This window comes from Haemaphysalis longicornis, unplaced genomic scaffold (assembly GCF_048455015.1).
Source record: "Haemaphysalis longicornis isolate Haplotype H1 unplaced genomic scaffold, Haemaphysalis longicornis Haplotype H1 scaffold_6, whole genome shotgun sequence".
NCBI lineage: Eukaryota > Metazoa > Arthropoda > Arachnida > Ixodida > Ixodidae > Haemaphysalis > Haemaphysalis longicornis.
Genome location: NW_027526407.1, coordinates 84,229,114 through 84,241,638, shown reverse-complemented (window position 1 = coordinate 84,241,638; position 12,525 = coordinate 84,229,114). Strand labels below are relative to the sequence as shown.

General features: G+C 42.3%; 1 protein-coding gene across 3 annotated transcripts in view; it reads right to left on the bottom strand.

Annotated features, from left to right (window-relative positions):
- The window catches only part of LOC144143599 (ral GTPase-activating protein subunit beta), a 78,628-nt gene that overhangs the window by 45,264 nt on the left and 20,839 nt on the right, over positions 1-12,525 (bottom strand). For 2 of the 3 annotated variants that reach the window (XM_077675418.1, XM_077675419.1), the window contains 3 exons: positions 11,556-11,669; positions 9,035-9,157; positions 7,665-7,742 (listed from right to left, as the gene is read on the bottom strand). In XM_077675418.1, coding sequence (XP_077531544.1) covers positions 7,665-7,742; positions 9,035-9,157; positions 11,556-11,669 — 315 coding nt within the window. The remainder of the gene's footprint in view (positions 1-7,664; positions 7,743-9,034; positions 9,158-11,555; positions 11,670-12,525) is intronic. The other variant, XM_077675420.1, reaches the window with a different exon arrangement.

Here is a 12,525-nt window from a genome sequence, read left to right as displayed (position 1 = left end):
GCCAAATCTTAACTTTTAATGCACCAGTAACGCCTATATTTAAGCCCTCCCACAAAGTGCTACTGCCCAATATTTAGTTTCACAGTCATTCTCCAATCCAAAAGCACAAGTCCACACATGGCATCGCAAGGTACATCAAATACAGCAAAAAAGTTATTGAATTTGCACTAGCTACCACCCCCCATTTTTTTTTTTTTTGTAACTAAGTGGATTTATTTATAAACTTAGGAGATTTGTTACTGAAGAGTACTGATTAATCGATCCAAAAAATTCGCAATTTCTGTTTACATCCAATCCTTTCCCTGTTACAAAGCAACAAACACTGCCCTCCAAAAAAGAAATTACTCAAATGTGAAGTCCATTCTAGATGAATGAAATGAACAGCAGAAACGAGAAACATGCTACAAGACTCGATACAAGACCAAAAAAAGATTACAAGACCAGATTTTACGACAATGAGCAAAAAGAGGAAAGTACAGAGTCATACAAGCCACGCAAAAATACTCCACACAGGGTTTAGGACGCAAAAGTTAGTGGCACAAACACACAAGTCATTCAGTTGCACAAATGGCTCTCCGCAGCATTGCATGAGCCACCCGCAATACATAAATCGGCGTTCACCGGCCCACACAAATACTTGAATGAAAAGCATTTCTCTGAGAAGCACACTCCACACAGAGAAGACTTGTTTGATGCATACGTAATATGCAAACTTTCACACATGCAGCAATATCAGCCATGCCGCACACAGCACCGCAAAAATGCACACGTTGCACTTTAATTCGCAAATAAAGTGTTAGAATTAGGCTGGCAGGAAGACCTTAATTTTGTCGAGCAAGCGTGATGAAAATGCTCAAGAACCTGAGCAAATAAAAATGCCACTGTCCTTAGCTATGAGCGAGTATTACTTGGTTTTCCAATAATTATACCACTACTCTAACAAAATTAACCCTTTCAGCCCTGATTTTTTTTTATTTCAAGCAATACAATGTTATGTACAAGCAATACTTCAGAAAGTCAATTTCAATTCTACGTCTGCATAAAAAATTTCCACAGAAGCAATCGCGATACACACTCAGTCAACAAATGCAACACATCGCAAAGAGACGAACTGCACACAAAAAATGCACACAACAAAAATTGCGCAAACTGACAGAATTGGTCAGACCACAAGACACTCATTCTGCAGCCCGAGTTGCGCACACCTAAAGGGGTCACAAAGACGAAATGCAAACTTGTTCAATTTAAAACAGTCGCTCAACTCTAGTCGAGCCACAAATCAAATTTTGTGCTACACACTGTAAGCAGCGATGCAACAGCAGCAGCAGTGATGCAATAGAGGCCAGCAGTAAAACATAGTTCATCATCATCACCATCATCATCCCCCGCATTTATCCCCGCGGGAATTTATCCCTGCAATCTTCTTGAACTCAGCTGCCCACCTAACTTTCTGCCGCCCCCTGCCACGCTTGCCTTCTCTGGGAATCCACGCAGAGCATTGCTTTTGTCTGTTATAGCACGTGCTATGTATTGCTGCTGGCACATGTCTCTGGGGAAAAAATATCTTGGCATTGTGCCGCTGCCTAGCCTAGCATTCGAAACACCTAACAGACATAATCGTCAACCAGCATGTATTGTTTAGAGTTGTCCTGATTTCATCGTGTATGCATGCTGGTAAAACTGGTAAATAGTTGCAGGCTACCTAAACATTTCTTTGCAGCTTTAAAGGAGCCACGAAAACGAAGTACAAGTTTGGTTCTTTAAAAGGTCTGCCTTGTCCCAATAACAATGCCACCAATTTTATCCTAAACTTCGAAGAACCAATCTAGGTGTTAAAGAAAACGTATGAACCATTCGTGACTCACAAGTAACTTTCGCGTGATTTTTTGTAACGTCACAGAATCTTGTTTGTGTGATTGATTGTCGTCGGCTAAAGGCACCACCAACAGACATGACTAAGCGGTTGTAGTAGAGCCTCTGGTTCTGTTTGATCATATCACTTAAGCGCTAACCTATAGTTAACACATTGATAACTATGTTTTGATAACATTGATAACCGGATCTCAACCATGAGGCAAAGATAATTAAAAGGATAAAAATGGGGTGGAATGCATATGGCCGACATTCTCAGATAATGAATAGCAGCCTACCATGGTCCCTGAAGAAGAAAGTGTATGACAGCTGCATCTTACCGGTACTCACCTACGGGGCAGAAACTTGGAGGCTCACTAAGAGGGATCAACCTAAATTGAGGACGGCTCAGCGGGCAATGGAGCGGAAGGTGATAGGTGTAACGTTGAGGGACAAGAAGAGAGCGGAGTGGGTCAGGGAACAAACGCGTGTTAAGGAAATATTAGTAGAAATTAAGAAAAAGAAATGGGCGTGGGCTGGGCATGTAATGCGAAGGCAAGATAACCGTCAAACAAAGCTGTCAAACAATCAAACATAAAAATCCGAATAAAAATGAGGCTAAGCCAATTTAACAGTATTTATTGACAAATATCATCCGCACATACAAAACAGCAGACTTCGTTGGTGGTAGGAATAGATCTCTTCTGTATTCTAAATAGGACAGGAGAAAGCACCAACCCTTGGGGAATGCCCCTGCTCTGATCTAGTGTAGATGTCTTAAAAGCAGGCTCCCACAACCGCTTGAAGATACTATATACTTTTTCCCAGTCACAGCAAACCCGCCTGCTTTTAAGACATCTACACTAGATCAGAGCAGGGGCATTCCTCAAGGGTTGGTGCTTTCGCCTGTCCTATTTAGAATACAGAAGAGATCTATTCCTACCACCAACGAAGTCTGCTGTTTTGTATGTGCGGATGATATTTGTCAATAAATAGTGTTAAATTGGCTTAGCCTCATTTTTTTAAGAGCAGTGCTTGTTCTTACACACATTAGTACTTACTAACTTGAGTCTAATGAGCCCCTCAGCTGAGCTTTTCATTTTCAATACTAATTCGCTACACTCATAGCAAGGGCCTTGGTTATGGCAGTATTGGTGCCGTAGGTAGTCTTAACGCCAACTGCACTCAAATTTACTTTGAACGTACCGCACGTACCACCAAACCAACTGGGGCATGACTGGCAGCCCCATTACGTGCCTTGTTAATCAGTTGGAAACATTTAAAGTAGCTCTGCCGCAGGTGACGCTACACATGCCGGCGGATCGTGCAAACAGCCGTGAAGTAGAAGTGACATTTCGACCAGCCAGGCGCTCGTTCCTCCGGCCAGCCAGGAGAACCAGTCAAGTTCTGCTGGGCATGCTTCTCCTAGGGCTGCTGTGAGGGCGAAGCGTTGTGCGCAGGTTTGCTCCAACCAGATGGCCACTCACTCATCGGCTGCGACATCACTTCAGCCTGGGCATGATGGCCACGCTCTCCTCAATTTCGGTTCCAAAATCACCGATTCCTTTGCGCTGTGCATGCACGTATTTCAGCTGCCACATTTTGTCTCTTGTATTTTGCAGTCTTTTTTGGCAGACTTTGTGCAAATAAGCTTTTCAAGTGGCTGAAATTTTGAGTGCAGTTGGCCTTCAAGAGGTTTCCCCACTGGTTGAGTGCTCCCGACACATCTTCGACGCTCGAGTCACAGGCCAGAGGTTAAAAATAAGGTACTTTTCACCCAGAGTTGTCAGAGCTGTGCTGACTATCCCATAAATGCACAAGAAAGTGGGAGAAACACATTCTTTTCGTTATCCTAGTTGTTATGGCATGAGACGCGCATTCTGAAGGTTCTGAGTTCGGGTTCCACCCGGGCAGCATGTTTTCTTCAACTTTCTTTCTATCTTTCAAACTCGGCAAAAAAATATATCTGCGTCAAGAAGGAAAAAAATTATGAACCACTTCCCCTTTGCCTTCCCTGGTGTTCTTGACTGCTAGCCTTCCTTTCTGTGTGTGTATATACCAGGGTGTCAAACCAGAACCAAACCGAACCAAAAATTGGAACTGAACTGGTATTTTTGCCGGAATTGAACCCGAACGCGAACTGTTATTTTTTTAGCACGGTGAACCCGAACCAGAAGTGAACCAAAAAAACAAATAACGGTTACCGGTTCATGCCGAAACGGTTCGACCCTCTATTGTTGATATTGCACAGACAATGCAATTCAGGCATTTTTTTCTTTCCCGTACATCAACTTCGTACCCGCTCGCACACTTTCCCCTCCAGACAATTGAACATTATCACGCTCTATGTAACAATAGGGGAAATGAATGAGCACCAATGTAGCAATGGTCTGTTGCTGCTTGAAGCGCGAGTGTAGTACAAGCTGACCAAACAAAATGTCATTCTCGGCAGCTTGCAGGAGATATAAAACGACTTTGCCCTTCCCTAGCTGCGACTTTATTGGAGCAATCAGGCTGCAGGAGGGCTCCACTGCGCAGCAGCTAAAGCCCACACCCAATGTGTGCAAACTTTGCATTTCATAATTTGCTTAAAAGGTCTGAAATTGTTAATACTTGACAAGCGTGACCGCAGGAGCTACTCGGTGGCTAAGCCGTTTGCTGCTGACCACAAGCGGCCTCGATCTCCCTTCCCCACAACCGTTTTTCTGAAGTAGATGGAAATCGAGAACGTCCATGTATCGAGATTTTGATCCACGTTTAATATCACCAGCTGGTTAAAACAAGTCTGCCGGCCTGCAACATAAGCTGCGCCTCGGAGCAAAGATATACCTAGCATGAGGCATCAAATGCGCCAGTTTTTTTTAATGTGTTTACACGGAAAACAACAAAAAAGAAAAGACGAATCACGTTGTTTTAAAATATTACGGAAAAAATAGGTAAAACCAAATAAGTAAAAAAAGTACCAAAACACTGCCTTTCACCACCAAACGTGACATCAATACGAAGAAAGTGAGTTCCGTGGTCAGTTTTTGAGGACAGTACAGTGGACAAGTTCCATTTTTTATGGATACAAATAACAACAGATATGTTAGGGAAAACTGTTAAGGTGCGCACTTAGTCCCTTGGCAAGAAACTGCAGCCCTCGACCTTGTCTTGGAAGCAGAAACAGTAATAAAGCAGATGACACGTGCACAAGAGCAGGCTGGTACCTCACACTATCCCATTCACCCAGCAATCATCTTTTCTGCTTGTACTGCAGTTTTTTCAGATCTGCTTTTTTTCGAAGATGAACTTGTACTGACTGCCCAACTCACTACATTACTTCTACTGCTGCTCGTTCTGGAGGGGAGTACTGCTGTGGACGAATTAAGGAGCGTCTACCCAAAAATGTCCCATCTCATGCTCCGCGCGTCAAATAATTCCCTTTCATCTTGTAACGGCATAACTTGTTATAAGATTCCGCAATGTAGCACACGGAATGATGGCCGGGGGTGAGGCGGTACGATGACATACTGATTGTAATGCACACATCCTGTATAGCTATCGCAAAAGGAATTGCAGTGGTCAGAGCAATATTGCAGTGACAAAGCGTTAACTAAAGCTTACTTTTAACAAAAGTGTGGCTAACACATTCGATAAGGTGACAGCTAACAAATTATTGAGGGTGACCAAATAATCTAATTCATTGGTAGTATTTATGTGCCTGTGGTATGATTTTACAGTTTTGTTACAACTATAAAAAATGTGCGCCATTGGTACTAAACGGTGGCATTTGGGCGAGCCAGTACGCAGGCCTGAATATAAGGCTTCAAGGTTAGCGTGATTGGCGATTCCATAGCGACGATTGCGATTTGAACAAAAAAGGAAAGGGCAGAAAATATATCCCACCGTCATATCTCTTGGCGGTGGCTTTATAAATAGTCGCTAGGACAACATAAAGTCTGGGCGAGAAAGTAGGTGGTAAATCGTCGCCACTTCATCTGTTTTTCTAGTATCTCGTAATTGTTTAAAGTTTGTTTTGCAACTGCGCCACTGGCCTTGAGGAACAGCAGCATTTTTATTTTGTGTTTGTATTTTGATTTGAATGTCATTTTAAACTACTAAATGTTTTTTTTTTTATTATTTAAGTGATAATTCAACTCATCGAACTGGTTCGCGAACCGGTTCAAGCTCCCGAACCAGTTCGCAAACCGGTTCAGTACGTGATTTTGTCAACCGGAACTGAACCGGAATGAATTTCGCCTGAACCAGAACCGTAACCGAACTGGTATTTTTTTGGGTTCGACACACTGGTATATATACAGCTACACACATACAGGGTGTCCCAGCTATCATGCACCAAGATTTAAAAAATGAGTAAAGGCTTAACTCGAAAGAAACCAGGTGCATAATGTTTGCAGTACTGTGAAGAAGCGGACAGTATTTTTTTCTTTAATGAGACTTAATTAACTAATGGTAATTAATTATCTAACTCGAGAAATACTGTCCTAATCACTAAAGTGTCAATGAGGCACTTGTAGGTAACCACGAGGGGCATCTAACTGCGGTATTTTCAGCGATGAACTAATTGCGTACACATTTATTCTGACTGATAAAGGAAACCCGCGAAATATGAAAAATACCACGTGACGGCACCTCCGCGCGCACCGTAAAGCAACGCCCTCAAACAGGCTGCCTCTGAGTTAGCCAGAATGAAATAGACAAAATAAAGAAAGAAGAAATCGCGACCGAGTTTGTTCCTTATCTGCACACGCGTCCCGCGAATCTTGGTGCTGCTGCTCCTTCCATGCATGCTATTATCGAGGTGATGCGCTGTCTCTTCGGGCGGGTAACACGCGAAGCAGTTGCTTTCAATCAGCTTTGTTTGGGGACGCTGCTTTACAATGCGCGCGTAAGCGTCGTCACGTGGTACTTTTCATATTTCGCGGGTTTCCTTTATCAGTCAGAATAAATGAGTACGCAGTTAGTTCGTCGCTGAAAATAGCGCAGCTAGATGCCCCTCGTGGTTACCTATAAGTGCCTCATTGACACTTTAGTGATTATGACAGTATTTCTAGAGTTAGATAATTAATTACAATTAATTAATTAAGTCTCATTAACGAAAAAAATACGCTACGCTTCTTGACAGTACTGCAAACATTATGCACTAGGTTTTCTTCGAGTTATGCAATTTCTCTTTTTTTAAATCTTGGTGCATGATAGCTGGGACACCCTGTATATATATGCAACAAAAGAAAGCTATGCAGGTTTTCCCAAACTTCAGAACTGAAGAAAAATCCATACTGATCGATAACATTTGGTCTAACTAAGCTAAGTTGAAGCAAGCTGCTTGAACTCTGATGGTAAATCAATCCACAGCCAAAAGTGAAGACAAGTCTTATCGGAACATTTATCCAATCTGTGAGTCATGCAATTCAGCAATGACAGGTTTCTTTTTTTCCCCAAAATGGACAAAGACGAAAATAATAAACAGCACAACAGGACACCTTCTAATCTTGCTTGTCAGTCCTCTCCTCCACTTGTCAACATACGGAAAATTTGGAGTCGCCATGACTGTATCGTTACATCCGATACAACGCCATAACCGGTATTATGCCATAACCAGTACTGTTACAAACGGCTTGAACTGTAACAGCACGAGCATGCCTGCCAATAACCAGCGGCCAGCGTTGTAGCCACCCACAGACAGCATTCCAACACATCCGTGCCTTCTTCAACGGCCAAGGCGTGGGGCAAACACGCACGCCCTAGACGCACACACACATGGCACACAGAAAGGCGCAATCAGTGACTCCGCCAACAAGCACGTTTACCGCATTCCTCCATCCACCAATCAATGTCCGAGTCTGAAGAGTTGCTGCGATGCTTCCACGGGCGTGCAGAGCTGTCATCTGCAGAGTGGGCATGCCTCGTGAGGATGATGATGCCGATGGTCACACCCACTGATGCATAGCCTCAAGAGATGATGCATTTCTCTTCCACATTCATCATCATCAGCCTGTCTACGCCCACTGCTGGGCAAAGGTCTCTCTCTCCCATAGACCTCCAATTTTCCCGGTCCTGTGCTAACTGCAACCAATTTATCCCCGCAAACTTCTTGATCTCATCTGCCCATCTAGCTTTCTGCAGCCCCCTGCCACGCTTGCCTTCTCTAGGGATCCACTCTGTTACCCTTAATGACCAACGGTTATCTTGCCTTCGCATTACATGCCCTGCCCACATCCATTGCTTCTTCTTAATTTCCACTAATATGTCCTTAACGCGTGTTTGTTCGCCGACCCAGTCCACTCTCTCCTTGTCCCTTAATGTTACACCTGTCATCTTCCCTTCCATTGCTCACTAAGTTGCCCTCAATTTCAGTTGAGGACGACTTCCACATTAAAAGACACTAAATTTTTACAATGCTAAACCACCAAAAAGTGGGCTTTAGGCAGTTTGGCAACGGCCCGATGGGACGTCAAGCTCAACACAGATTATAACTATAGTTAAACCTCGATGTAACGAACTTCAATGTAACGAAACCCTCCATGTAAGGAACCACGGAATTTTTCATAACTTCAAGTGAATGCACACCATGTATTTTCACCCTGTGTGTAACGAAGTCCCGTTAGCGGGAATTTCAATGTAACAAAGTTTATGGAGAACTAGGCACGAAATTTAGGTTGTAGAGGTATATTTTGGGAGACGCAAGCACTGAAAGGGAGTCTCAATAAAACACGGCAACACGGGCCACTCAATGCCGCGGATGCAGTGAGCCACGGAGTCTGTGAGCGAACCCCTTGCTTAAAAGTAACCTTCAATTTGTGTGCACGTTACAAGTTACAATCGGGCTCCAAGCTGAAAATGGCTTCTAAGGGCTGAGCAGCATTTCTATGAGCACAAACGCATCCAAAAATATAATTCAATCCAATCAAAACAATCTTTTTCTAAAAAATTTAAAAAAAAAAAACTTTCCTGCAAGCTACAATCAGGGGCACGTTAGAATTGATAAAATACGGAATACATTCTTTGTTTAATGCGGAATTGTCATTACGTCTTTCCTGAAATCCATTTTTCCCCAAACCTGTCACAGCCTGCAAGGGCTGACACTATCGGAAATAAAAGATAAACAAAAAGATAAGAAACTTTACGCAAAAAAGTAAACATCGCTTGGTTCTGCATCAACAGCGTGAATCCTCCCCACCTGAGCAGAGTAGGTTGGAGTAGGCCATGCTGGCATTGTCCTGGCCGGTAGAGGGCGCCGGCTGCGTGACCTGGTTGGCTTCCTCGTACGCTGTCGCGTCTTGGACGCAAAACAGCAGCCCACCTGGACCACAAGTTGAGCACTTTGTTTTACTCCGTGTTTCTTGCACACCTAACACCAATAGTTATCTCGCAAGTTGCTTAACCCCTTAATTAAAGAGGCTGTGCAGACAAAACAAACACAAGTTTGGTTTATTCGACAGATTGCTTCCTTAGAATCATACTGACGCCACCTTTACTAACGCATACTTTGGTCAAATAAGGTACATAATTAGGAAAAAAAGGGAATGGCCACTTGCTCATTTCCCGCAACAGAATGTCATATGTGCCAGCTCTGTGATTGGCTGAGGCCGGCAAAAGCAAACGCAAATCAGGCAGAGCTTATAAGCTTGCTGAAGGCACTATTTGCACTTATATTAAGGGCACATTATTTTTATAGCACTAAGAATGGTGGGGTAAACAGTGGAAGTTATGAAAGTGCACGTAAACATAGAAGCACCAATGTGTGCTGCTGTTGGTACTGCGCGCACTATGCTCGTTTCAGCTGCACAGCACTATGGCACTTTGGGGTTGTCTCAGACGACACTGCTTGAGTGACATAAGCGACATTCCCTTACGTGACCATACTTGTCAAGCGAACAGCATGTTTCACAAAACGATTATTTTCTGCCTCAACAAAAACAAGCCAGGTACAAATACGGTCAACAAAAAAGCAAAGGCAGAAAGCAGCCCGCCACGGTATGAGGGCACCATCTAGGTTTACGAAGAGTAACAAGGCTCCCAGCACAATTGATGTCATTGGTGACGTCACGAACAACACAATTTGTGGGCAGAATCAAAACTGCATACTAAATTGATTAATTCGTCAGTGAATAAAGCATCATTTGCTTCCGGACAAGCCCTGGGGGCACTACAAAATACAAAATCCTTCAAATAAAATAAACTTGTATTTTGTCTCCATGGCCCCTTTAAGGGCTTATTAAACAAAACAATAATGTTCCAAAATTGCCCATTTTTTATATGGCATGAAATGTTTCAGTTCAAAAGGACGTAGAATGGGGCTAGTTGGTACTGCTTCATATCGATTTGTGCTGCGTATATTAAGACGAACTGGACAACAAAGGGACTGGGACGAAGCCCAACTTCGTCCCAGTCCCTTTGTTGTCCAATTCGTATTAGTATATGCAGCGCATTTTGATATGAAGCAGTAACATGTGAAAAACAAAACATTTGCAAAAACATCTTACGCCAGATAATAATGTTTTATTGGTCATTCCTTTCTTCATCACGCAATACTAGATACCTGGGACATTTGCAGTGTATTCGGAAAAAATTCAGAATCGCTGTCCCTGAGCACACCATTGCTATCTTCTTCACTCGAAGAATCAAGTGCGATAATGATGTCTTCTTCACTTCAGCTCTCATTATCTGAGAGACAAAGACAAAACAGCGTACGAATGGGGCCGCGTCTGTTTATAATGCGCTGAAAACACAAGCCACGCATTTCGCCATCTAGTGTGCAAATCTCAAAGAATAAAGACACCTATGATAGTACCTGTGCTGCCATCTATGTTTAAAACATAAGGCACCATTTCACGAGCTGAGCTCATCAAAAGCCACTTAGAACCTTGGGAAAGGACCAAGGGTCGTCATAAGTAAAAAAGCGACGACTGCTCATGACGAGCTCAGGTCGTTGTAAACCCTAAAGGGGTTAAGGGGGGACGCTGGTCTTAAAACAACTTCGTTTAATTTTCAAGTAAACTCTGTGAAACTTGTCAGTCTTGCTGCTTTTTTCCCACTGATTTCAAATATGCCATTATTATTTCAGTTGGTCAATTAGTCCCCAAGATAATTAGAGATAATTAGTCATTTTTGGTTACAAATAGACAGAACAGTGTAGCCATGACTGTAATATCTATATTTTCCAGTACTATAAACCCTGGCGAATGCAACGAGAGAAGCAGCTTTTTTTAAACATTGCTTGGGACTAATTTTACAGTTCATTAAACTTCTGTGTTTGAAATGGGCACTCAAAATGGCTCCTTGCCACTGGTGCCATCGAATTTAATGAGCTATGCAATTAGTCCCAAGCAATGCATCAAAAAACTGCTTCTATTATTGCATTCACCAGGGCTCATAGTATTGAAAAATATAAAGATTACAGTTTCATGACCAACACTGTCATGTCTATTGTTAGACCAAATATGGCTAATTATCTTTAACTATCTTGGGAGCTAATTGACTTGCTCGAAAAATAATGACATATGTGAAATCGGTGGTGGAAAAGCAGCAAGACTCACAAGTTTCACAGAGTTTACTTGAAAATTAAATGAAGTTGTTTTAAGACCGATGTACCCTCTAAAAACCCCAGAAACTAGGTAATAGCCTCAAAAAGCACTCCTCATCAGCTTTACCCAAGCACTGTACAGTTGAAGCAAAGAGAGCGCAAACTGTTGACTCACCGAGCAGCATCTGCGTGTTGGTTGAGTCACTTTCGCTTTGCAGGGCTCCAATGAGCAGGTTCATCAGGCGCGCTCTCAGCGACTGGAATGTTATCGTCTGATTGGTGCCGAAATCTGCAACAGCAACAGGTGAAAAGAGAAGACAAAACAGCGATGTTGATACACTCATTCGCAACGTCTACTCTGCTGTATTACTCAAACAAACAAGTAGAAATTTCTAAAACAAGAGAAAGCCAGAAATTGTAACAGAATTTACTCTTTGATTTTGGAAAGCAAGAACTTGGCGCTGAAAGTTACATCTCCTGAAGAGAAAAGGACAAATTTTCGTTTATACATGAATGTTATCAATGGCGTTCCGAATCATGGTAGATTTCTTGAAATAGCAATTGCAATTTAACCGCTGCCACGATTATAAATTCCCATAGAAAAAAATGGTTGCTGCAACTTTATAAACAAACACACTACAGCATAAATTCATCCTTAGCAAACATTTTTAGCTATAACAAAACTCTTGCAAAAATGTCACTATCGTTTTTAAGGATTCATTGCTGCAAAAAATTCAACAATACTTTTTTTTCAGTAATCATCTGTTGTTCCTTTCTGCCAGCACATAACAATACACAACACTTAAAAGATGCTTCAAATAACATGAAAGTGCCAACACTTGACTCTTTACCAGCATGTACACCCTTTATAAAAATTTTCTAAGCCAATCCTAAGCCTTCTCGACCACAAAGAATTCAAAGAATAAGCTTTATCTTTCATTGTGACAAAAAACTTTTATGACGGTAAGAAAGAAAGGTGTTTTCTCTAGCTTTCCTGCATAGAACATTTCAGCCTTGCTCAGAATGAACCTTTCACATCAAATTTTTTGCAGCCAGCACGTTTCCAGTTTGGCCTAGAAAATTTTGACAGAGACTGTACACGTAACATGAGTAAAAGATCACACAGCAAAACTGATGTGCCAGTA